This window comes from Palaemon carinicauda, chromosome 10, assembly GCF_036898095.1.
Source record: "Palaemon carinicauda isolate YSFRI2023 chromosome 10, ASM3689809v2, whole genome shotgun sequence".
Lineage (NCBI taxonomy): Eukaryota > Metazoa > Arthropoda > Malacostraca > Decapoda > Palaemonidae > Palaemon > Palaemon carinicauda.
Genome location: NC_090734.1, coordinates 158,377,544 through 158,404,754, shown reverse-complemented (window position 1 = coordinate 158,404,754; position 27,211 = coordinate 158,377,544). Strand labels below are relative to the sequence as shown.

Here is a 27,211-nt window from a genome sequence, read left to right as displayed (position 1 = left end):
TATGCTTAACCACAGCTAAAAGAGTCAGTGAGATTCACGCCTTCAGCAAGAACATCGGATTCTCATCCGAAACGGCTACATGTTCTACAACTTGGTTTTCTAGCCAAACACGAGCTGCCTTCTCGGCCTTGGCCAATATCGTTCGATACTCCAAACTTATCATATGGTTGGTAATGAACTAGAAAGAGTCTTATGTCCTGTAAGAGCTCTTAAGTTCTTTTTAAAAAACCTTTACGAGGCCCGTCTGAAGCTTTATGGTGTTCAGTTAAGAAACCATCTTTGCCTATGTCAAAGAATGCTTTATCCTATTTTATCAGACTGTTTATACGAGAAGCTCATTCCCATCTGAATGAGGAAGACCAAGCTTTGCTGAAGGTAAGGACACACGAAGTTAGAGCTGTCGCAACTTCCGTGGCCTTTAAACAAAATAGATCTCTGCAAAGTATAATCGACGCAACCTATTGGAAAAGCAAGTCAGTGTTCGCGTCTTTTATCTTAAGAATGTCCAGTCTCTTTACGAGAACTGCTACACTCTGGGACCATTCGTAGCAACGAGTGCAGTAGTGGTGGGGGCTCCACCACTACAATTCCCTAATTCCAGAACCTTTTTAATCTTTCTCTTGAAATATTTCTGGGTTGTCCGGAAGGCTAAGAAGCCTTCCGCATCCTGGTTGATTTGGCGGGTGGTCAAATTCTTTCTTGAGAAGCGCCTAGATTAGAGGTTGTGATGAGGTCCTTTAGTATGGGTTGCAGCCCTTTATACTTCAGCACCTAGGAGTCGTTCAGCATCCTAAGAGGACCGCTAGGCTCAGTAAGGAAGACGTACTTAAAAAAGGCAGAGTAATGGTTCAAGTCGACTTCCTTACCAGGTACTTATTTATTTTATATTTGTTATTTTGAATAACTAATAAAATGAAATACGGGATACTTAGCTTCTTTGTTAACATGTATGCTGGTCTCCACCCACCACCCTGGGTGTGAATCAGCTACATGATCATCGGGTAAGATTAATATTGAAAAATGTTATTTTCATTAGTAAAATAAATTTTTGAATATACTTACCCGATGATCATGAATTAAAGAACTCGCCCTTCCTCCCCATAGAGAACCAGTGGACCGAGGAGAAAATTGAGTTCTTGTTGACAAGAAGTACTTGAGTACCTGCTCACAGATGGCGCTGTTGAGTACACCCCCACCTGGGTAGCGATCGCTGGCGTATCCCGACCGTAGATTTCTGTCGGGCAACAGAGGTGACAGCTACATGATCATCGGGTAAGTATATTCAAAAATTTATTTTACTAATGAAAATAACATTTTTGAATATACTTACCCGGTGATTATATATTAAAGGACCCTCCCTTCCTCCCCAATAGAGACCCAGTGGACCGAGGAGAAAATTGGTTCTGTGTTTACATTGAGTACTGAGTACCTGCTAGACAGATGGCGCTGTTGATGTACACCCCCTACCTGCATAGCGATCGCTGGCGTATTTTGAACGTAGAGTTTTCTGTCGAGCAACAGAGTTGCAGCTTATATAATCACCGGGTAAGTATATTCAAAAATTTATTTTATTAATAAAAATAACATATTTTATTAACAGGAAAAGAAAATATATAAAGTTTGTAATGTATTATAGCTTCATTTCTTTTAGGGAAGTGTAGAAGGGGTTTTTATTTGCTTATATGAATTAGGAATTTGTAATTGGGTGAGGACGTAGTAATGTTTTTTAAAAAGATTTGGGTATTTTCCCATTTTCAGATTTTGTTGTACGTTTTTCACTGATTAATGTACCATTTGAGTTATATTACAAGACATTTTGTCCTAGAACCAGGTATAAACCTCTTTAGTGAGTTACATAGAATTTAAATAAAATCCTTTAAATGATACCCAATTAAAATTTGAATCCAAATGAAATAAATTTGCAAGAAATCAGAATACAATGTATTCTATATTTTATGGTTTCAGTATTTATATTTTTTTTTGGTTTATTATTATTAATATGGTCATGATCATGCTATATGTATGATGTACATTCATTCTTCGAGAACAGGATAAAACCCATTGAATTAACTGTAAAGTTTATTGCAGGGAAATACATTAAATGAGAGATCTCTTGCACTTTCAGTCTTATGTTTAAAGGGCCTTTTGCCACCATATCTAAAGAATCTGGGTTTAGGTTGCTAAAGTTTCTGTTAAAAATATGTTAAATTTCTTTTGTTTTGTATACTGTAATACTATACTATACAGTATTAATGTATCTGTTTTAATTTTATTTCTTTTTTATTCAGAATATATTGCAAATAAGAATGGTATGGTTGTACTAGCAATATTTATAATTTGTTCCCACACAAACACAAAGCATTGTCCCTTGTTAGGAGTATGACTTTAGCGAAGTTGAAATGTGTTTCAACTTTTAAGGAGGTAGTAATATTACAATGCGGGTAGACAGTAGACCTCGCCAACTTAACAGGCACAGTAACAGTCACTTTGACTTCGGCTGCAGTTCAGATAGATGAACTACTGTGCTACCTATTTATCTATCTGTTTTAATCTTTTGATTAAATACTAGCAGATCATCCTGTTTGAGGGATAATGTAAGAAGCTAAGTACAGGTATAAATAGTGTGTTATGATAATTGTAATGGTGAAACGTTTTTTTGTGCTACCTACCAATATTTAATACGCCCTTCTCCCCTGCCTCATTTTCAAGTCTTTGCTGCAACTTTTAGGAGACGTCTTTGAAGAAGTCCAAAAAGTCTGATCAATAGAAGTCGTATATGAGTGACTCCAATCATTTCTCTCCCCATTGGAGAAACTATGTGGTATCAGGAACCTCCCTTTTTGAGTGATTGCTGAGAGTTGTCTTGTAGCGGGAAGAAACAGTAGCACACAACACTAGGGAGGTGTCTGGGTACTCAGTATGGGAGTTCATACCTTTTGCCTGTGCTCATTCTCGTGCCAGGAGTAAGTGGCGTAAGTTGTCCCATAGCGGGAAGAATCATCAGTACTTACATCTCTCGTACAAACTGAGCACATGCACTGCCGGTCAAGTTCGAGAGAGAGAATGAAGTGGTGCATGCCAAAGAAGATATTAGTAAGGGTTTATCCTCACTGTATTGTCGTAACCTTCGGCCAAAGTACATGATGAGCAATGTATCCGAGTCTCATGAGACATCGACCAATTCCTCTGCATGGTTTCATGTGAGGAGCTTGCTGTACTAAAACCCAACCCTCCTAACAGGAAGGTTTTTCAGTACAATACAGGAGCTCGTGCTCTTGCTACCAATGACAGAGCTCATTTGAAAGCGAGACCAAGCATAAGCACTGCTGGTCAGTATGTTGTCAGCCACCTTTCTTCTTCTCCTGCCTCAGGACACTTTGGTGACACCAAAACTTAGTGGTTACATATCGGGAAGGCTTCCTTCCCAGAGAATATGTTTGGTAAGTGGTACAGGCATTCACACACATGCTACCTCTGATCTGTCTCGTAAGAAACCGAACACGCGAACCCTCGTGTGAGATGATAGGTGCTGCCCTCGTTCCCTTCGTTATTCAGAGAGTTCCGGAGACAACAACTCAACGGAACGTGTGGGGTAGAATGTATGATCAATGAGCAGCATGAGCATGATGTTACCAAACTATCTCTTCCCCGCTGTACGATCACCATGATGTCACTGCTCACCAGAAAGTTATCCCATAGCGGGAAGAAATGTCGCCATATGAAACTTGGTCTTTCCTACAGACACTGTTATCTTTGGTGAACAAATCACAGTTGAGTGCATATGAAGCATGCATCTAATCGGGAAGACAATCCCAGGACGTTCTCAGATCATTTGCAAGGTGAGATATGTAGTACGTACTGGGAACTTTCCCTTCCCTGGGTTGGAGTATCAGTATGCAGTGCAGATGTGCTGTGCTCTGTTCCGTATTAGATCAAAGGTTTTTGGAGAACTGAAGCGTATGCGCTCGCCTTCCCCTTCACCTCTCCATGCAGTTTGTTCCATATTGTCACCTGTGTATATAACGGGAACAGTTCCTTCCCTGATTGGACATATCGTTAAGCTGTACAGGTGCTCACTCAACTGCTACTGGTGCTCTGTTTCCTAAGAAAATGAAGGTCTCAGGGGAATTGAAGTGCACGTTCATGCATTCTTGTTTCACCCTTTTAAGCATTTTGTTCCATTGAACAGGGTCGGTGTTACCAGTTACAGTACTGTACGTACAGTAACAACAAAACACTATGGCTGTTTTCGGTAGGTTCAACTCGCACTGTTCAAACTCACCACACACGTAGCATATATCTACATTACTACTGTATAGTACAGTATTTTGTTTATAGTACTGTAAACAGTAGTTAATATAACAATAACACTAATATACAATGAATACTGTACACTTACACAATAAAGATTAAAAGAAAAGTATTGGTACAACACCAATAACCGTTTACATACGAAGTTTTATGCAGTAAGTCTGAAGCATGAATGTAACTTGAGCCATAGACGGTTTGGCATGTGGGGTAGCATAATGTACCTATCACATTTCATACTAAAATCACTATAAAAATACTGGATGTGTACTGTCCTTTAAACATAACTTTTTATTTTTTTTTTTTAAACAAGATTCTGCAAAAAAGGGACTGAGGCGGGAGATGCACACACGAAGACAGACGATGCAAGAGCGAGGCCGAGTGAGCGAGAGATAAGGTGCTGTGCTGTGTAGAGAGGGAGATGGCACGAAGCATGCCGGGTGCAAAGGAATGCGGTCGATTTGAAATCATCGGGCTGCAAGAAAACTTATCGCGAAACAGTGAATGTGATTTTTTATTTAATAGGTATACGGTTCTCTGTATCATGAAGATAAAACCTGTAAATATCGAGGGCTGTCTGCACTATGTGATTAGTCTTCTACGAACTTGTTGGACACCATGTGATCGGATACTTTGTGCTTGTATCTCTCGTGCCTGTTTTTCAGTGTTTTCGGGTCACAGAACTTCAGACGTGCTTTATTTCAACTTTTCTAGTCCATGATTCCAATGGAAGAGGAACCTATGATCGTTCTCATTGCTTGTACAGGCTTAAAGATCTTCCATTCATGAGCACCAGTGTTTTCTTGTGGTTTTCCCTTTGTGTTTCATCTTTACATGAACATTCCGATTTTTTTCACAGCAAGTCAGATCGCACACTTGTTATCCATGAGTGACATTTCCCCATGGGATTGGCCACGTGATCAAGAACCATCCAATTGGTGGTCAGGCGACTGTGAATCATGCCATTGGGGACCACATGTTCAGGAACCATGTGATTGGGAACCCCGCTATCTGGAACCACATGATCAGAACTTATTCTTCGGGTGATTGTTACTTTCTAGTCACCTGGGAATTAGTGCACCAGTCATATGTTACTTCCCAGCTTTCCCATCCCAGAGATCTCCCAATACACATGAATTTTTCAATGCTTTAGAAATTCTGACGTGACGAGACTGTTCCACAACTCACAATAGATCTTCCCACAATCCAAGAATTTTCCTTGATGCCAAGATCTTCCAACTCGTTTGTGTGATATGGGTTAGAACAAGCTACTTCTCAGGTTTGATGTCAGCAATCGTACAAGCATCGAGATACCACATCGTGCTCGCCCAGCTGCAGGCATGGATCCTCTCCAACCAAGGACAGACACTATAGTGACGCTGCTACGTGCTGTGCAGTGCCACACAATCCCGCTCTTTCTCCAAAGCCTAAGGCATCTATTGCTCCTTAGCCTCGGAAAGCATTAAAGCCAGAAGTAGTTCAGTCATTGAAGAAGACCAGTCATTGAGCATTCATTTTTATTTCTGCTCACAAATGTCTTATAGAGAGGAATGATTTTTTGAAGAAGTTCAATCATTGGCCTACAACAACTGACTTTAGTCCATTACCCAATAAGACAAAGATCTTCAAGACATAGTCTATGATCAATTAAGTCTTTGCATTCATATGAGTGCATTGACCTCCGGAGGTGACCGTAATGCCTATCAGGGCAGGGCCTACGTCCATCTAATGGCACTTTGGCACCCCATAAACAGCTAACAAACCCTTATAGTCACAGTTCTTGCCTGCCATTTTTTTTCTGAAGGACAAATCCTACCAACCTGAAGAACTTCTTATGCTCCAGTTGGACCTTCTCCACTGTCCATTGATTCAGGCAGGTGGGCTATACCCACCAGCTACTACTACTAATACCTTGTTAAAAATTAACATGCTCATTCCAGCTTCACAGAAGCAATACTCCTATTAAAGAATATGTTTTTATAATTATGAAAAATACAAATTACTTTGAAATTTGTGATGACATGTAAGGCACTGTTGAGTCTAAAAATTTTGTAAAATGTATGTAATTTAGTTGTGTTGTCTGAGTGTTCAAGTGTATGTTATTGTATGTGAACCAAAATTTGATGTGTACTTTATAGTGTCTGTTACTTATCAAGAATCAGACTTTTGAAGTATCTGGTATGTTGACAGACAGCTTGGTTGTCATGATTCAATTCACCCGGAGGTCTTGTGCATGCAGCACTTACGGAGTAAATTTTTTTTTTTTTTTTATGTATTTTAAAATTACTGGGTTTTGTTATTCAACACATGGTGATTTTATGAACAGCACTGTCTACTAAAATATTAAAAAGTTTTTTTTTTTTTTTTAATAAAATGTTATTTTGTAATTATAGGATGAAGATGAGGAGGAGGAGGAGGAGGAAGAGGAGGAAGGACTTGAAGATGACTTTGACGCAAATGGAGATGCCGAGGATACTCAGAACGAGGAAGAAGAACCAAAATATGATGAGGAAACCCAAAAATTGGTTGACAGTAAGTAGCTTTTATCTTAATTTTCACAGCAACAAGATTCTTTCCCTTGAAAGACTTGATTGTCAAGGTTTTCAATGAATATGTTGGAAGTATAATGTGGCTCTTTTAGTCACCGAATGTCGCCTGTAATATTTGTATGTCCAAGAGACAATTGTTAATATTTCTGAAAACAGCACAACCATCAAAAGCCTTTCTTATTTATTGGGAAAGTTTTTATCTGTTTAAAGAAAAGGTTTTGTATGAACAGTCTACGTCATGATAAATTTTCACTGGCACACTACCTTGCTGTTTCCTTGAGCTAGAGATGAGTGATAGGTGTTGCATAGGTCTAGCTACTGAGACTTAGTTGCCAATGCCTAGGTTCTCCAGGTCTTTCTTGAGTGGGAAGGTGCTGGTCAAACTGTAGTGCATGTTCAGTGCATGCATCGACTTGTCTCTTGCCCATGTTGAGCATTAGCTACCTCCAATTTGGTACTGTACTTTCAAAGTTTATTCTCTTATTTGGAACAATTATCATTGGAGTGTTTTATCTGAAGTTGTGTTAGAGATAAGTAGTTTTGTAAAGACCTGTTCTCAAACCATATACTGTACAGTACTTTTTTTGTGTTTACTGTAAAAGAATTTTTTTTTTTTTTATAAAACTTCATTGAAGCTTGAAAAATTTAATTGAATATTCTACTGGGTAAACATATCACATTATACAAATTTTAGACAATTTTAAAAGCTGTAGCTAATTTCTAGACAGAATATTTAATTTCCTTTCTGCGGAATTAATTTTGGAAGGAATTGCATGTTTTAAAATTATTTCCATATCGTATAAGCATTTTCTGCTTTTACATTCCTGACTTGAGAGCCATATGGGTAAGTTTAGTAACATTTGTCATCATTTTTTCCCACAGCTGCCAATGCCGCTCGTGCTGAATATGACGAAGCAGATAGGGAGGTCCGAGACCTTGTGCGGGAACTCCGTAGTTTAGAGGAAACCCAAGAAAAAGATTATGGACCAGAAGAAGAATTTCGTATCCTTGAGGGAAATTGCTTTGAGTACAGCGATAGGGAATACATTTATCGCCTCTGCCCATTTGACAAGGTTGGTTCATTCATTTCTGGAATATCTCATCGAGTTGAATTGTTTGAGTCTGATTTGGAAATATTAGAAGTTATTGCATGCTCTGAATGTATATTAAAATTCTGTACTTGTTTGCTGTTATAGTAATGGATGTTCTTAGGAAGACTTAATTTCTGTCATCATTACAGGCAATTCAAAAACCAAAAGCAGGACATGGGGAGACAAGGCTTGGTCAGTGGGGTGAATGGAGTGGTCCAGAAACTGACAGATATAGCAGAATGATGTATAGTAATGGCCAGGCTTGCTGGAATGGCCCAACGAGGTCGGCAGATGTAAGTTGACATTTTGTTCTCTGCTTTTGTAAATAGTATTTCTTGTGGTGGTAATTTTAGGTTTTTCCACCATTGGTTTTTTAAGGGAAGTTTTAAAAAATTTGCCGGTAAAGGTTTACCTAGCAAAGAATAAACTAGCCTCACTTAATATAATTAAATGCTTATAACAAGCTAATAATTTGTGGTCCGTTCATTCTCATTGTCTGTACAGTACTGTACTTTGATTTGGTCTATCAGACATTAGACTGTAAAACTTGATACTAATTTACATCTGAACATCTTTTATTCCTGAAATTATTTAGTGTAATTTCACTAAAGTTTTTAAGTTAGGAATCTTATTTTTTTTGGGTGCCCAATAGTATAATGTAGTTGGTGTTAAAGTGTTAAATTTTTGTCATACACTGTACTGTATGACAAAAATAATAGAAAAAATTGCTGATATTTTGGCTTTGTTATAACTCATTGCTGTTTTTACCAGACTGCTGATGTTTCTGGCACATTATAACAAATTTTTCCTTCAATTCCTTTATTTTTTTTAGCTAGGATTCTCAACCATATGCACAATTATTCTTATTGAATCCAGTTTAGCATTGGTCCAAGTATGTAAACCCACCAGACAGATTAACAGTACTATATATTTCATTAATTGCTCTTTTTCAGGTATATCTTGTCTGCTGTAAAAAAAAAAAAAGAAAAAAAAATTGTCAAGCATTACCAATCTGAAATTTGTTCCAACACTAAATACAATCCCTCGCTATTTATAGGGATTTATTATTTTGGCAAAGCTGAAACAAGCCATGGGACTTTTTAGTGAGGTATAAAGTACCTTACCGCTGGTTACCAGGGGGTAGTCACAGTAACTGGCCACGCCGCTCAAACAGACCTGTGTTGTCTAGACACTTTATACTTTTGGTTTGGCTTGAGTAGACATCTGTCTCTCTCTCCTCCCTAACTTTTTCCTAGTATTTGACTTATGTTTTTTACTTGTCTTTATGAGTTCTTCTATTTTTACAGTACACTATGTCTTTAGTCAGCGGGCGTCTTCTGAAGGACAAAGTCCTTTCTCCTTGGTCTCTCCCCCTTTTGACGCTGTACTTTCCGTAGGCTGGGGGGCCTCCTCGGTAATTTCCTTAGAGGGAGGCCATTTGCCGCCTTCTCGTTGACATCGCTGCCGCCTTTGTGAGTTCCTTAGAGGGAGACCGGTTGCCGCCTTCTCGCTGATATTGCCGCTTTCCTTCAGTGCCGTGGGCAGTGTCTGATCCTTTGTGGGGTATACCCTTCCCGCTTGCGGGTTAGGTTATTCTACCAAATGTTTTCTTCGGAAATTTGATTTGATGTGTATACAGCTCTTTCAAGCCGCACTCCTTTGTTCCAGCGACGGCAGCCGTCAGATGGAGTGCGTAGTCCCCAGTAGTTACGATCTGTTCTAACTTGAGACCCTCACTTCATTGAAGCTTCTGCTTCTTGAGAGACACTTTTACTTATCAGAAAGTACCCTCAACTAGCCAATATAGATCGTCTTCCCCAACTCTCTTTGGTTTGTGCTGTTTCAGTAGCCGTTTCGCATGGAGTTGGAGTTTAGCATGAATTTACTTCTTGGAACTTAACACAGCACTCTCCATCAACAGCCGGGGTAATCCACAAGGGTTAAAACCTTGGTGCTTAATACCTCTCTTACCTCTTGGATTTTGTTGTTTTCACAAGCAAGAGTTTCTTCGGTTCCCGAGGTTTTCATCTCCTCCAAAGTTCGGAGAACCTGCATACACGTGGCCAGGATTCTTCATTGATCCTAGTCAGCGCGGACGTTCGTCCCTGATGAACGTATGTTCTTTGCCTACACTTTGTTCCTACTATGCAGTGGCTTATGTACCATGTGCCTCATAGATGAGTCTGCTGCTACCACCTCCCTTGTTTCAAGTTATGGTATATGACTACCTTTACAACCTGATTCTGCATGGATAGAACTTGTGATAGTTGCGCAGGCACCTGCAGCAAATCGGATCTCAGACGTGGTTTGTAGAGGAAGATTCCTCTAATGTACTCCTTCGCGTTAGGAGACATAACCTCGTGGGGGTACTCTCTCTTTCATTCCCTCGGTTCTAAGGGATTGAATTCAGCGGTGTCCGGCGCAACAGCTATAACAATTTAGGTGTTCAGATCCTCTTTATGCATCGGAGGATCCGGTCAACCCTTGGATGGGTGACCTCCTAAGAACACCAGAGATTGGTGGCATCTTGCGTGCTCCCGGTCTCCGTCAGCCCATGCATCCTTGGAGCTTTGTACAAGCATCTTCAGCCTCCATCCGCGGAATTCTTTCCCGGAGAGACATGTATACCCAACCTTTCACTGGACTCGGTCTTGTTCGTCAACCCTCGGACAATGACTCTCTTCCGTAGCCGGAGGTCTCCTTTCGTCTAAGGTTGTTTGCTAAGGATCGCTTCCTTTATCGTCCTCGAGCGAGTTTTTTCCAGTAGTGGATAAACCCCTCCTATGAGCTTGGAGTACTCCTCTTTTCACTAAGATGCAATCTTCCTTCTTTCGGGAAGAATCGCCTAAATTGGCAGCAGGTGTTGGTCTCTTTCCCCGTCCACGGGAAGACTTCCTTCACCTATTTTGTTCTCCCTTTCGAGGAATTCCTCTGACGGAATTGAGATATATCCACTCCCCTTCTGTGGGAGACCCCCTCCTCCAGCCTCTGTTCAGCGGTCTCCCTACTTGCAGGAGGATTTCCTGATAATGGCGACAGGCGTTGGTCTCGTCTCCCGTCCGTGTGAAAAGACTTGCTTCACCTGTTAGGCCCCCTTCGGGAGATTCCTCCAAAGGGAAATGGTCTCGCCCATTCTCCACCATCGCTCTTTGAAGCAGGCCTCGTCGTCGGCAGTCTTGTCTAGTTACTGGGCTCGCCTAGCCCCACCAGCAACACTCCTCTTGCCCATCAGACGCGTTTCCAACTCCCGACAGTACCCTTACGACACGATCTATGACAGCCACGTGTAAACATCTTTCACAAAACGTAGCTTTGCTGTGGTTCCACGCCCGGAGGCTATCCAGTTCCAGAAAGGAGTTCCCAATCTTCAACTAATTGGAAGAGGATGGCTGGATACCCGCGTTTTCTTCAGCTTTGGTCTCCCAGGCCAAGTGGACTGGTTTTCTATCGTGTAAGGGTTTTCCCTTCCCTCAAGGCCACTATTCCAGTAGTTCCTCATTTTGCTTGTGGGAGTAAGGCCGCTCTCTCAGGCGATGAGAGGCCACTGCTCATCCTTGAGACCCACCTTCAGACCGAAAGGTTTTAACTTTCTTCTATGTCGCCATTCTCTCTTAATTTAGCGTTTCAAGTCTACCTGCCCATAGTCGGAGAGGAAATCCCCTCCATGGGGCATGAAAATGCGCTTTCTTTGGCCCTGGGGGCACCCACCGATAACCCAGAACTCCTAGCAGCAGGTCTTTGCCTGACCTCGAGGGCAGGTCTCCCTTCACTTTGGGTCACCCTCAACGTCTCTTCCATGACAACGAACCGAGTAACACTCAGCTTCTTTCCTGACAGCTCGGACCTGGGACCCCGGGTTCAAGCTCCAAGGATTGGAAGTTCTTCATAGCATGTCTATGGTCCACATAAATGGCTACTATTCCAGTGATTAACTTGAGGTTCTACCTTAAGGAAGCTACAGTAGCTCGTCCCCAAGTGTTCGGCACTCTTCCTCAGCCCGGGAAAGGTCAAAGAAGGGTCACCAAGAATAAGTTCTTGGTTGGGTTTTGCAAGGTCATGGACAAGACACTAAATCCCGAGCCCACTTCATGGAAGACGCGACCCAGAGGAACATGGAGACATTCTCCATTGTCCCTGTAGTGGATACACAATAAAATGGATTTTGAGCAAAGCGAAAAATCTGTTTTTGGGTGATAGGGCCATGTCGTCCCGATGGAAGGTTCCTTTAGGCAGCTTTCTAAGGGATATTTGGCTACAGTCATACTCCCAGAGAATTAACCACAAGTTCCCAGAATTCTAACTCCTGGCACAAGTATCCTTAATATAACTTTTTAAATATTTAACTTAGCCGGTGAATATATAATAGCTGCAACTCTGTTGCTCGACAGACACATACAATAAAAACTCGCCAGCGATCGCTATACAGGTTGCGGGTGTGCCCACCAGCGCCAACTGTCGGCCAGATACCACTCTCGATGTAAACAAAGACTCAATTTCTTCTCTGTCGACGTGTCGACAAGACGTACTTTTACTCGCTGTAGAACCTGGAGTTTTTCCCATCATATTTTAAAGGAACTTTTTAATTGAAAAACCTTTCAGTTTTTTTTTTCCTTTGGTCAAATAACATGTTTTTTTGACGAAACGTAAGTGGGCTCTTCTCTTAGGTGCGTAATCAAGAGAGAGAGAGAGAGAGATAGAGACGGAGGGAGAGAGAGGGGAGAAAACGTTCCGTTCAAGCGGGTAACGTTGTTCTCCAGTTACTCTCGTCCCTAGTCTCTGTACGGGGAGAAAGGATAAAACGTTTTTAGTTTTTTATTCTCGTCCCAAGGCAATGTACGGTGAGAGATTGAAAACGTAGTTTTGAATGAACTAGTGTTTAGTCTCTTCCCCATCCACTGAATTTTTTTATCTTAAAATATGTTTACTGTTTTTTGCTGGTATTAATGTGCTTGCATTATACGACTGATTTCGCTATTACTACCTTTTGATGAGGTTAGAATTGCGTGCTTCAGGTAGAAATCAGTAAAAGTTTCGATTTCAGTGAAATAAGTGCTAAACAGAAAATCGTAGTGATAAAGTGATTTTGCGCAAAGTGTTATCAGTGTTGCGACCGAGGGTTCGTCTGTTCGTGCCTGTCGTTCGCCTAGTCCGGGACCTCTTGCAAGCTCCCAAGCCCAGGGGAGAAGTAATGTCGTACGACTTATGGGTTCGAGAGGCCTTGATCAGCGAACAGACGTTCCCTCTATGGTATCGGGTGTATCTTACCAAGATCACCCCTACCATAAGGCGAGAGAGACGTTTTTCTCCTCGTCATCCGAAGGCTTTTCGCATAAGAAACCTGAAACAAGGTTTCGAGGCCCTTAAGCGAAAGTCAGTCCTTTCAGGACAGGTCCAGCGTCCTGGTTGTAGCCTTTAGGACAGCTCTGACCCTATGCAGTCATCGGAAGACTGCTCGCCGCCTAACAAAAGCGTAACACAGACTCCGAGAGTCTTTTTGTTGGCAAGGTTTTGCGGTCACAGACGTTACCCTCGTCTCTTAACGCAACATTTTCCGTTGATCCTAAATGGGTTGTACGGCAAGACATGCAGAATAAGCTTGCCTCCCTTATGGAAGACTATTCTGCCGATTAGTCCGTTGAGCCTAGCCGTTTATCTCATCGAGATCCTGGCTTTCAGCCAACCTAACGTTCCTTTGTGCGTCCTGTTGACGTTGGCGTAGCTAAGTCACGTCAGTCAGGTTGTTTAGAACCACACTCGATGCGGTCTCGTGTGGATTTTCAGCCACATTTGGACGTTAGGCCACTTGCTGATGCTCCTGTTGACGTTCAGGACGTTCGCTAACAATCGGAGTTGACTTGTTTTGACGCTGTGCGTCAACCTCCGCATTCTAGAGTTGTTTTGACTGCTCTGTCTAGGCGGTCAAAGCAGTCTCGAGTGGACGCTGTGCGTCCTCACGCACCTGTTGTTGTTGACAGTTCACAGACTGTCAAGCAGTTACATGACGTTGCGTCCTGGTCTCTCGCACCTGTTGTTGTTGACAGTTCACAGACTGTCAAGCAGTTACATGACGTTGCGTCCTGGTCCGCTACTAATGCACCAGTGCGTGTGGACTCTGCTTGTAAAGCATTGCCACCACGGTAGGTCTCTCCCTTGCTTGAGACTCAGCTATTATCGGACAAGGTTCCTTTAGATGAGGAAGTTGCTGTTCCCCCTCCTACTGGAAGTTGCTGTTCCCCCTCCTACTGATATTCCCTTGAGGACTCTGTCAGACGGAGAGGAGCCTAAAGCTGCTTAGCCCTCTATGGACTTTAAATAAATCATGCTGGTTTTTAAGGATCTTTGTCCGGATCTTTTTGTAACTGCTGCTCCTCGTTCGCCTAAACGTCAGAGCTTACACTAGGCCTAGCTACTTCGAAGCCATTGTTTTATAAGCTAGTGCTCTCTCGCTCTCCTAGAGAGCTTTACGTTTGCTAGGCGACTGGTTTATCACCAGGAGGAGTTTGGGGGATACAGCCTTTGCTTTCCCTTCTTTTGAACTGGCTTATAGAACGAGAGTCTGATATGACACGAGAGAAGTTCTCGGCTTGGGAGTTCCTGCCTCTGCCCAGATAGACTTCTCAAATCTCGTAGACTCTCCCTGGCGCCTGGCCAGGAGACGCTCCTAGATTTTACAGGTCAACTTCACAGCTGTTTTCGAGCCTTTGAAGTTTTGCTGTACAATTATGTCATGCATAAACAAGGCTTTCAGGGATGGCTCCAATGATCTGACAGCCACGTTCTCTGCAGGGACAAGTCCCTCAGGGATGGCTCCATGATTTGGCAGCCATGTTCACTGCAGGAGTACGTAAGAGGCAAGTGCGCTCAATGTATTCATTGTCAAGACAAACTTCACGATGAAGTCTACCAGGCTGTCTTGACAGCATTTATGGAAGGCGACTGGATGGTCTCTCTCGACCTTCAGGAGGCATACTTCCACATTCCTATACACCCGGATTCCCAACCGTTTCTGAGGTTTGTTTACAGGAATGTGGGGTACCAGTTTCGAGCTATCGGAGATCAGAGCCTCCCTGTACTTGGACGACTGGCTTCTCATAGCCTCTTCCAGTCATCGCTGTCTGAAGGATCTTAATTGGACTCTAGATCTGACCAAGGAATTGGGACTCCTAGTCAATTTGGAAAAGTCACAGCTGGTCCCATCCCAAACTATTCTGTATTTAGGGATGGAGATTCACAGTCAAGTTTTTCGGGCTTTTCCGTCGGCCCCCAGAATAGATCAAGCCCTGCTCTCCATCCAGAAGATGCTGAAGAAAGAACGCTGCTCAGTCAGGCTGTGGATGAGTCTGGTAGGGACGCTGTCAGCCCTGGAGCAATTTGTCTCGCTAGGAAGGCTACACCTCCGTCCTCTTCAATTCCATCTGGCTTTTCACTGGAAAAAGGACAAGACGCTAGAGGCGGTCTCGATCCCGATTTCCGAAAAGATAAAGTCTTGTCTGACTTGGTGGAAGGACAATATCAGCCTACGAGAGGGTCTTCCCCTGGCAGTTCAGATACCCAACCACGTTCTCTTCTCGGACGCATCGGACTTGGGCTGGGGCGCGATGCTGGACGGTCGGGAATGCTCAGGTCTGTGGAACTCGAGTCAGAGGAGCATGCATATCAACAGCAAGGAGCTTTTGGCGGTTCATCTGGCCTTGATAAGCTTCGAGAATCTCCTTCGAGGCAAGGTGGTGGAGGTAAACTCGGACAACACCACGGCCTTGGCGTACATTTCCAAACAGGGAGGTACCCACTCACTGACTTTGTACGAGATCGCAAGGGACCTGCTCATCTGGTCAAAGATTGAGGCATCTCCCTAGTAACGAGGTTCATCCAGGGCGACTTGAACGTCCTAGCAGATTGTCTCAGTCGGAAAGGTCAAGTAATTCCAACCGAATGGACCCTCCACAAGGATGTGTGCAAGAGACTTTGGACGACTTGGGGTCAACCCACCATAGATCTCTTTGCAACCTCGCTGACCAAGAGGCTTCCAATCTATTGCTCTCCAGTCCCGGACCCAGCAGCAATACATATAGATGCCTTCCTCCTAAATTGGTCACATCTAGATCTTTACGCATTCCCACCATTCAAGATTGTCAACAAGGTACTGCAGAAATTCGCCTCTCACGAAGGGACAAGGTTGACGTTAGTTGCTCCCCTCTGGCCCGCGAGAGAATGGTTCACCGAGGTACTTCGATGGCTAGTAGACGTTCCCAGAAGTCTTCCTCTAAGAGTAGACCTTCTACGTCAACCACACGTAAAGAAGGTACACCAAAGCCTCCACGCTCTTCGTCTGACTGCCTTTAGACTATCGAAAGACTCTCGAGAGCTAGAGGCTTTTCGAAGGAGGCAGCCAGTGCGATTGCTAGAGCAAGGAGAGCGTCTACCATTAGAGTCTACCAATCGAAGTGGGAAGTCTTCCGAGACTGGTGCAAGTCAGTTTCCGTATCCTCGACCAGTACCTCTGTAGCCCAAATAGCTGATTTTCTCTTATACCTGAGAAAAGTACGATCCCTTTCAGCTCCTACTATCAAGGGCTACAGAAGCATGTTGGCCTCGGTCTTCCGGCATAGAGGCTTAGATCTTTCCAACAATAAAGATCTGCAAGACCTCCTTAAGTCTTTCGAGACCTCTAAGGAGCGTCGTTTGGCTACTCCTGGGTGGAATTTAGACGTGGTCCTAAGATTCCTCATGTCAGACAGGTTTGAGCCTTTACAGTCAGCCTCCCTGAAAGATCTCACTCTTAAGACTCTTTTCCTGGTATGCTTAGCCTCGGCTAAAAGAGTCAGTGAGCTTCATGCCTTCAGCAAGAACATCGGGTTTTCGTCAGAAAAAGCTACTTGTTCTCTGCGACTTGGTTTCCTAGCCAAAAATGAGCTACCTTCTCGTCCTTGGCCTAAATCTTTCGATATTCCTAGCTTATCGGAGATTGTAGGCAATGAACTAGAAAGAGTCTTATGCCCTGTTAGAGCTCTTAAGTTCTACTTAGCTCGTACTAAACCTTTACGAGGCCAATCTGAAACGTTATGGTGTTCGGTTAAGAAACCATCCTTGCCTATGTCAAAGAATGCTTTGTCATATTTTATCAGATTGTTAATACGAGAAGCTCATTCACACTTGAGTGAGGAAGACCGATCTTTGCTTAAGGTTAAGACGCACGAGGTTAGAGCTGTAACAACTTCCGTGGCCTTTAAGCAAAATAGATCTCTGCAAAGTATCATGGACGCAACCTATTGGAGAAGCAAGTCAGTGTTCGCGTCATTTTACTTGAAAGATGTCCAGTCTCTTTACGAGAACTGCTACACACTGGGACCATTCGTAGCAGCGAGTGCAGTAGTGGGTGAGGGCTCAACCACTACAATTCCCTAATTCCATACCCTTTTAATCTGTCTCTTGAAATGTTTTAATGTTGTTTTTATGGGTTGTCCGGAAGGCTAAGAAGCCTTTCGCATCCTGGTTGATTTGGCGGGTGGTCAAAGTCATTTCTTGAGAGCGCCCAGATTAGGGGTTTGATGAGGTCCTGTTGTATGGGTTGCAGCCCTTGATACTTCAGCTCCTGGGGGTCTGTCAGCATCCTAAGAGGATCGCTGGGCTCCGTAAGGAAGACGTACTTACAAGGCAGAGTAATCGTCTAAGTCGACTTCCTTACCAGGTACCTATTTATTTTGGTTTTGTTATATTGATAACTGCCAAAATGAAATAAAAAACTCTTAGCTTATACGATGTAAACATATTTAACTCTGGTCTCTACCCACCTCCTTGGGTGTGAATCAGCTATTATATATTCACCGGCTAAGTTAAATATTTAAAAATGGTATTTTAATTATAAAATAAATTTTTGAATATACTTACCCGGTGAATATATAAATTAAACGACCCTCCCTTCCTCCCCAATAGAGACGCAGTGGGATGAGAAGAAATTGAGTCTTTGTTTACATCGAGAGTGGTATCTGGCCGACAATTGGCGCTGGTGGGCACACCCGCAACCTGTATAGCGATCGCTGGCGAGTTTTTATTGTATGTGTCTGTCAAGCAACAGAGTTGCAGCTATTATATATTCACCGGGTAAGTATACTCAAAAATTTATTTTATAATTAAAATATCATTTTAAGGATATCGCATATCAGGGGACATATTTCTTGATACGACACATTGCAATCTTCACCCCGGATAGATTTTACACTTTGAGGGGGAAGAGTGGCAAAATTGAAGGGGAGCCGTTATCAAGGCTACACGGTGGATCCCCTCCCAGTACTACTACGGCGTATTATTCCGTATTGCATTTAAGCATGGATAGCCGCAGATACAGTAGTTTCGGGTGGGGTTTTTCATTACATAGTTGTTTTACTCCTTTTGAAAGAAGGGAGGGTCCATCAGGACGACATGGCCATATCACCCAAAAATAGATTTTTCGCTTTGCTTAAAATCCGTTTTTGGGGCTCAACCATGTCATCCTGATGGAAGCTTACCAGAAAATTACTTGAAAGTACTATATCTGTGGGTTTGTATTATAAGTGCCTTTACTTGACTTAATTCATTAAATGGTCTCCCAGACCTCACATATATGACATTACCATTATTTGTCATATCCACTAAGTTTGGAACTAACTTGGGCTTCCTTCCCTCTGCAGTGAAATTGTTGATATCGACTATTAAGGCATCAAAGTTTGTTTTCTGTAGGAACAATGTGGAACTTGTAAAGATTACCAGGTAGTTCTTTCAGAGGTTTTACTCTCAAGCATATTATTTTAGGAAAAAATAAAAGGCTCTGGATCGTTTATTCGTATTCATGAAGGGCAAATAAGACGCAGATACATTTATATGTATTTTATTTTTATAGATAAACAAAAATACAAAAAGCAAAATGTATCATAAAAAGAATCTTTGTAACATATCTACATCTCTGGGTATATATATTTTTAACCTGTAAGGGAAGAAATACATATGTGTTAGATCATCCATAAATGCCACTCACTATTGTGAAATTACTTGATTGATTTCACCGAGATGTTGGATATGTTTCAACACTGTACAAATGTTCACACGGCACTGGTGTTTTTGGTTAGATTCTACACCTATGTAGAACAGTCCAAAAATCACCATAGTGATTTTCATTAAAAGGTATTACACTCGAAGGTGCTAATACCTGTTCACCCAATACACTGTCAAGTCCCAAAACAGTCCACTGTTCATCGCAGTACTAAACGACAGGTTTTATAACACTACCTGCTGCCACCACAAAGTGTTTTATTTCATGTACTTGCTTCGCGTAAAGTTTATAGAAAACTCTAGATGATTTCCACCCCGTACATGAGCGGAGTCTATCAAAGTCCATATGTTGAAAGAAGTTCAACGAGGAAGCAACTTTTCTAGGATCGTGACCTGCGGGTGTACTGTCAGGTCTGCGAATAAAGTAGGTGAGTTTTGCCCTCAGTTGTTTTAGGGATAAGTTTGATCCTGAGGTTTTGCCTAGGGAGAACTTTCCCTTCTTGAAGTCAGAAGTTCTTCAAAGATAGACCTTAAGACACTCTACTGGACATAGAGAGTCATCTTCCTTCAGAGGGCAGATTCTCCAAGGACCCCACCTTTTGGTGGGCAGCTCGTTTTTGGCGAGAAAGGTAGGATCGGGGAAAAGATTCAGTTTCACTAACTCTAGCCCCTGAGGCTATATCGAACAAAAATACACTTTCTGTGTTAGATCCTTTAGGGTACAATCTTCGTTGTTCAAATTCGAAGCATAGTGCAAGACTTTGTCCAAGGACCATGATATTGGCTTGGAGGGGTTGCTGGTTTGAGTCTGGCGCATGCTTTGGAATCTTGTTGAAGATTTTGTTTGACAGGTCCACCTAGAAGGCATAAAGAAGAGGTCTAGTCAAAGCTGACTTACACGTAGTTATTGTGGTGGAAGCCAGGCCTTGTTCATGAAGGTAGATGAAGAAGGAAAGGCAGAAGTCTATTGAGATTTCTGTTGGTTTCTTTGTTTTCACCAAGGAAACCCACTTCATCCAAGACGATTCGTATTGTCTTCTGGTTGACTTTGACTTGTATTCATCTATAAAGTCGATGTTGTCTTTTGAGATCCCGAACCTTTTCTTGGCTGCTAAGGCGAGAAAATCATGAGTTGTAGGTTTTGGGTTTTCAGTGATGAAGCGTAGACAGTCGACTTCTGAACCAGCTGGGATAGAACTGGATTCGGTAGAGGAAACAGCTTCAGCTTCAGTTCTATAATTAGAGGGAACCAATTGCTCCTGGGCCATTTGGGGTCCACTACTGCTGCTGTTCCCCTGAAGGATCTCAGCTTGTTGAGGACCTTCAGCAGGAGATTTGTTGGTGGGAACAGATAGATATGATTCCATCTGTTCCAATTGAGGGACATGACGTCAGTCGCTTCTGCTCGAGGGTCCTCATAAGGGGCCGCATATCGAAGTAGTTTCTTTTTGTCGTTCGTTGCGAAGAGGTCGATCTGCAGTTCTAGTACTTTTTCCAAGATGAAGGAGAATGAGTCTGCATCCAGGGACCATTCTGTCTCTATTATCATTTGCCTGGATAGGGCGTCCGCCGTCACATTGCGGAACCCTTGCAGGTGAACTGCTGGTAAGTGCCATCTTTTCTTCCTTGCCAAGCGAAAGATAGCTAACATCACGTGATTGATGTGAAGCGATCTCGAGCCTTGTTGGTTCAGACATTTCACTATTACTTTGCTGTCCAAGATCAGCCTGATGTGGGCTGATCTGTGAGGGGATAGTTTCTTCCACGTTTGTTAGACTGCCATGGCTTCCAGAATGTTGATGTGAAAGGTCTTGAACTGGTGCGACCAGTTCCCTTGCACTATCCTTTGATGGGAATGGTCTCCCCATCCTTCCGGTAAGGCATCTGTGTGGATGACCACTGAAGGTTGAGGTGGTTGTAAGGGAATTGTCCTTGTCAGGCTCTTGACCTTTGACCATGGCCTTAGAAGCGATCGCAGTAAGGTCAGTGCCAATCTCTGTTGATCTCTTCAGGCGTTTGATGCATAGCTTCTCCAGACTCCTGACACATCCTTTAGTTGTGCTTTTAGCTCTGGGTCTGTCACTGCTGCAAACTGGAGAGAGCCCAGTACTCTTTCCCGTTGGCATCTTGAAATCTTGTTGAATTTCAGTAGTCTCCTGACAGATCCCGCATTCTCTCTCCTCTTCTTCGGTGGAATGGAGAGGCGGTGTGACTGCAAGTTCCAATGGATTCCTAACCATTGAAACTCCTGAGCTGGAGAGAGGCGAGACTTCTTGTAGTTGATCTTGAAGCCCAGATGATCCAGGGAACTGAATCACCTTCGAGGCTGCCTGCAGACAAGCTGTCTTGGATGCTGCCCACACCAGCCAGTTGTCCAGGTATGCCTGGGTTAAATACCGGCGACTGAGCTACCAGGTGCTGGGGCACCATTTGGAAGGTGGTTTGCGGCTGGGCAACCATTTGGGGCACTATGGTCATGGTGACAGTTGGATGTTGTACAGGTCTGTGGCTTCTTTGTCTTCCTGTTCTTGGGTTGGGGACCAGCGTCAGAGGATGATTTCCTCTTGGAAGACATCCCCCACTTCTGGAGAAGGTTCCTATTCTCTGTGGCGGCTTTAGCAATGACCTCCTGGACCACTTTTTTGGGAAGAGGGCCTTGGCCCAGATGCATGAAGTGATCAACTTCCTGGGCTCGTGTTTGACCGTTACATTGGCAAACACATGCTCTCTACAGGCCCTCCTGGCCTTTACGAAAGTGTACATGTCCTTAACAAGGGTAGCCATGTGCATCTTGGCTAGGACCATGTACATATCTAGGGTATTTGAAAGGCCTGCACACATCTCCGTACAGTTCTGGAGAGACAAAGAGGCAGCTAGTCTCTCTTTTGTCTCTTGTTCCCTTCTCAGAAGATGTTCCGACAACTTTGGAAGGTTCTCGTTGAACTGTTGTCCTGTTATCTCTGGATCCAGTTTCAAGACTGAGAAGGTTAGATGAACCTCGTTCCAATCCTTCTCGCAGGTAGGCAGAGCTAGAGACAATGGTTTGCACTCCTCTAGCATAGGACATGGTTTGCCCGCGTCAACTGCTTTCAGTACGCAGTTGAGAGCTTTGGCCGAAAAGGGTAAAGCTCTGGAGGAAGGAGCAAGGAAGGTAGGGTGCCTCTTGCTCAAAGCTGAAACCTTCGAGTTGGTATAGCCGACTTTCTGTAGGGTACTAGTCAAGAGAGCCTGTGCCTTGTCATATTCAAAGATCATGACCTCCTTAGGTTCTGTCTCCTCTCGAGATGCTGGTTCATCCCGCAATCTCACATAACATTCTGGGTAAGCCGAAATGTTAGGCCAGAATTGGAGATCTTCGATGGGTTTGCCCCCCATCCTTTCGGAGATGTACAGTTTCCCATTCATCATGGTCACATACTCCGCATACCTCCAGGGGTTGGTTTCGGAGCATTGAGGTAATCGGAGACTTTGATAGGTTTGTGAGAGCCTCTGAGAACTCCCAAGCGTTTCGCTTCTCTCCCGAGCGTTTCGCTTCTCTGACTTCCCTCCTCATCTCTTGTTGTTCCTTGTGGAACGGTTTCATCATCTGTTGCAGCTGCTCCAGGAGTGCCTCGCTATTGGTTATCAGCGGGTCCAAATGAGGAGTTGGGGCCGAATAGGTTGACGGCACAGGTTGATAAGCCGTCACAGAGACCTGAGGGTCTTCCGTTATCGTTGATACGAATCCTTCTTCCTTCGCGGGTGGCTGGGCCACCTCTTCTTCAGGATCTTGCAGAAGATCCTTTTCGTTGTCTGAGGACACCTTTAACATCCGTTCTCGATGGATGTCCATGCCTTCAAGAGCCTTATTGATGTCAGCCTCTATCGTCAGCTGGATGAATGGAGGCTTGACCTGTGCCTGAGGGACAACCGCGTCGAATTGGGCTTTAGGGAACAGAAGGCATCTCATAACTTCGTTTAGCAGGTAAGGTCCCGGAGAGTTCTTCTGGAACCCTCTTACCCATTTCCGAGCGTTTCCCTCGCAGTCTCCCTCGACTCTGTCGTCTCAGGATCACCGAAACCATCGGTCATCAAGGCCGAGCAGACGGTGCAACCCTTCGGATTCCAATACCTCAGGGTTTCAGTTGCAATGGAGCAGGGGGCATGAGACCTGCACATCTTGTGACCACAAGAGTCCTTACTTTCGTGGTTGGAGAACAGGACTGCACACTTCACCTTAGCCTCCTCCTGTAAGGAAAGAAAGAGTGAAATGAGTATTGAGTAATTTATCTCACTGATAAATTTTCACATGCTTAAAATAGTATACATTACTATTATTATTATAGCCTAGGATAGTAAGCTAGAAAGGAAATAGGAAAGACACATATCTGTGTTCCCCCTCCAGGCAATTGCTGTGACCTCCTACAATATTAATATTTTTCATTTCCCTCTTAGGGAAAATACAGAGGGGAATAACTCGTACGCAGAGCCGGAGTCAGTGTATACTAACACTAACTCCACCACTTGTAGAATATTAATACTGAAGGGTAATCATTGGTGTTCCGATGATCTAGGATACATCAGAATGTTGAAGGAATACTTCACCTCAACATTTTCTAAACGGTCTTAACAATGGACTGTGAATGGATACACAGAGTACAGTATGTTAGAAATTTCATACTACTGTATCTTTATATACTGTAGTTTTTCCGGTATGCTACCGGGTTAGGCTAGCACCTGGCGGCACTAGCAGACAGAGAGAGAGAAAGAATGGAGAGAAGAACTACTGTATTATTATAGTTTAGTACAATAATTAGGGTTGTAGAGACTACTGTCTCTACTGCATGCTTTCCAGAATGAGGATTCAAATGGAAGGGGAGAGAATGCATTGATTCTAGCTTCCATCCAGCCACAATTTCTGTTGCTGGCTATACTGCCAGTTACAGGGTTAGTGGATGGCAGTCCAAGGAAGGACTGAAGAATACTCAAAGCGTAATGGGTTTCCCATCGGCAACCGCCAGGGCCGGCTCAACCTTTCCCGGAGCTTTGCTTCCGTTAGGGAGAGGGTCGAAGCGGCAACCTAACCGCCTTTGTACGAGCCCGGCCGGTAACTAAGTCAGCCCGACAAGCGGGTTGATTGTAGAATACCGGCCACAGGAATAGTGTCGGCTAAGCCGTCACTAAAGGACAGAAGGGGAAGGGAAAGGGTCTTATATTTTACAGAGAAAGGTGGCGGCAGGTATGCCTCCTACTTTCGGCTGTAAATTAAGGAAACATAGTTCCTATACCGGCACCATCTTGGGCGGCAGAGGAATAACGATTCCCTAGCCTGAGACATTGTCGGATATGAGACATGTCTTGTAGTCCGCCAGGGAAAAAGGTGGCGGCAATTATGCTACCCACTTTTGGCTGTGGACTAGGGAAGCTGAACTTCCTATGTCGACAATGGTGTAATCGGCGGGAAATTGACTATATCCCCCACCGGTTGCGGTGTCGGCATCAAGACAGAATACCCTGAGTTACTGTGGTATTTAAAAGCCCGGCTACTCACCGGCAAAGAAGATCGACAGAAAACACTATCCCAGTCACGCCGAAGTACACTACTCGATGGCAATGACAGAAGATAGGGTTGTCGCCTGGCTGGCGGCACTCGGGGGTGGGGGGGGGGGGTTAGGAGAAGAGTATCGAATTATGCTAGTAATTCTAGGAGATATCTATATCTCCGACCGAATTAATAAAACGATACTAGAGGTTAAACGGGGATAACGTAACTAAAGTATACTAAAACGCGTTAGGCTAGCCTAACTTGAGTCGGGATCTCGGCTACGCTAGTACCAACGAGGCCCTATCGTATACGAAAGAAATGTTTATTCGGAAGAGAAAATTGTAATGTGTAAATCTTATCTTCACTAGTATAATTTTGCCTAACTAGCTAGAATTTCTTTATAGCTATATACCGGGAACGTCGTACTACTAACTAAATAAAGCATTTATTACGACAGCGGTCCTAAAATAGCCGCCTCCGGTGATGGCATTGCTCCGCTTAACACACCTAAATTATGTTAATTTAACTGAGAGAAGGGAGCCAAAAATTATACACAGGAAAGATTAAATACTCAACTTTCCAGAGGATGAAGATGCTGGAGATTGCTTGGTAATATTCCTTGAAAACAGTAACAACACCGAGAGCAAGTGGGAGAAACACCGTGCTTAATTGGCTACGTTTAAAGGAATAATACGCCGTAGTAGTACTGGGAGGGGATCCACCGGGTAACCTTGATAACGGCTCCCCTTCAATTTCGCCACTCTTCCCCCTCAAAGCGTAAAATCTATTAGAGGTGAAGATTGCCATGTGTTGTATCAAGAAATACGTCCCCTGATATTATGCGATATCCTTAAAAGTTATATTGAAGATACTTGCGCCAGGAGTTAGAATTCTGAGAACCTGTGATTAATTCTCTGGGAGTATCACTGTAGCCAAATATCACTTAGAAAGCTAGCTAAAGGAACCTTCCATCAGGATGACATGGCTGAGCTCAAAAATGGTTTATAACACCTCAGACTCTTTCATCCCTCTACAGGACAACAGCTCCTACAGTACTCTGCAAAGCTGACCTCCACTGTCTGCAGGTTACCCATTTCCCTTGTGTAATCTGGTATAGTGAGATATACTTGTTATACCCCCTGGCAAGGTGTGATTGGGTAACGTCTATGGTTGATTCTAAGATTCCTATGTTTCTGAGAATGTTTACCTAGACTAGCAACACTGCTAGTTATCACACGTTCACAAAAATTGCTTAGGCCGCTAATTGTGTTTTGCACGAATAGTTTAGCAAGGTGTCAGGGTTTCTCACTGTTACATGCGGAGCACATACGGGAAAACCCTGGGTCAAAGACCAGCCAGTTGATCTGGATTAAAACCCTCCTAAGGAGTGAGTCAATCCCTATAAATAGCAAGGGTTTGTAATTTGGTCCAAAAGTATAAATCCCTATAAATAGCTACAGGTTTGTATCATTAGTAAAAATACAAATTCCAAATTTGTCATTTTTATACATAGGAGTATTAACACTAACTACAACCTTTTTTTGTTTATCCTGATTAGTCATTGATATGAATGTGTAAACTTGCATGGCGGATGAACAATACATAATTTCTTGCTTTTTCTTTTTATTTCAGGTACGTCTCACCTGTGGTACGGAAACAAGGTTGATGAGTGTTACCGAGCCTAATAGGTGTGAATATCTATTTGTAATGAGCACTCCGGCCGTTTGCTCGAAACCAGAAGATGCGAGCGGTGATGAAGGATTTGAGCATAGTCACAGTGAATTGTAGGGTTCATTAATAAAATTATTAGAAAATAACTTGTAGATGTTTACAATAAGGTAATGTTAATAGTATTTTTTATTTGATTTTTTTTTTGTTGATTTATATAGTGGCCTCTTGCCATGCTATTGTGCTGAATGTAGGGAACATTTTCTCTTATTGATGTGGACCCAGTTTTTAATTTATTTTTATACTGTTATGTCTCTCAATCTTGAAACATTCTATTTTGAGGTTTATTAATATAGGTGAAGGATTTCCCATCCCCGTGGTTGATGTGATTGTTTATACAAAGGCTCAAACAGTTCAAAGCTCTTTGGTAGTCAAGTCAGTGCTGTATGTGTTTGTGCGTGTGTATCACCAGATAAACTTATTTATCCAAGGTATGTTGACATATATTTATAAATAAGAAGACATAATAGTGTATAGTTTGTTACATTGCTTGAAAGTTGTTGGCACAATTTATTGTATGAATGTTAGTAAATCAGAACATATATCATATTGGTATGATCTTCTGATGACGCCTAGATAATCTTTTAAGATAGCATCTATTTCACCTGTTCTTTTTCAATCTGGGTGAGAACTTTTTGATAAAAGAGGAAATGGATTCATGCCCACACTTTTTTTTTTTTGACACATGGCACCTGTGATTATCATTACATTCCTTGAAAATCATCCCTAGGGATTTAAGAAATGGTTAATAAACTTTTGTATGAAGAATTTGTCTTTTAATTTTACCTCCTCATTTCTTCTTCTGGTTTATTGGTATAGTCTTTGTATGGGTGATGGTGGGGATATTACAGTGTTCATACAGTATGTATATAAACTAGACAGCCATACGTAAAACTAGATGTCAATCTTTTTTTTAGTTGTGTTGCTGTTGAAATACGGAATTATGTATAGACGTAAAGAACCATAATAAAATGTTATTTTGATAA

General features: G+C 42.9%; 1 protein-coding gene across 1 annotated transcript in view; it reads left to right on the top strand.

Moving 5' to 3' along the window:
* The window catches only part of LOC137648911 (glucosidase 2 subunit beta-like), a 110,469-nt gene extending 83,484 nt beyond the window's left edge, over positions 1–26,985 (top strand). Inside the window, exons 7-10 of the mRNA XM_068382098.1 lie at positions 6,702–6,840; positions 7,740–7,930; positions 8,098–8,241; positions 26,130–26,985. Coding sequence (XP_068238199.1) covers positions 6,702–6,840; positions 7,740–7,930; positions 8,098–8,241; positions 26,130–26,285 — 630 coding nt within the window. The 3' untranslated portion in view covers positions 26,286–26,985. The remainder of the gene's footprint in view (positions 1–6,701; positions 6,841–7,739; positions 7,931–8,097; positions 8,242–26,129) is intronic.
* The last annotated feature ends 226 nt before the right edge of the window (positions 26,986–27,211 follow it).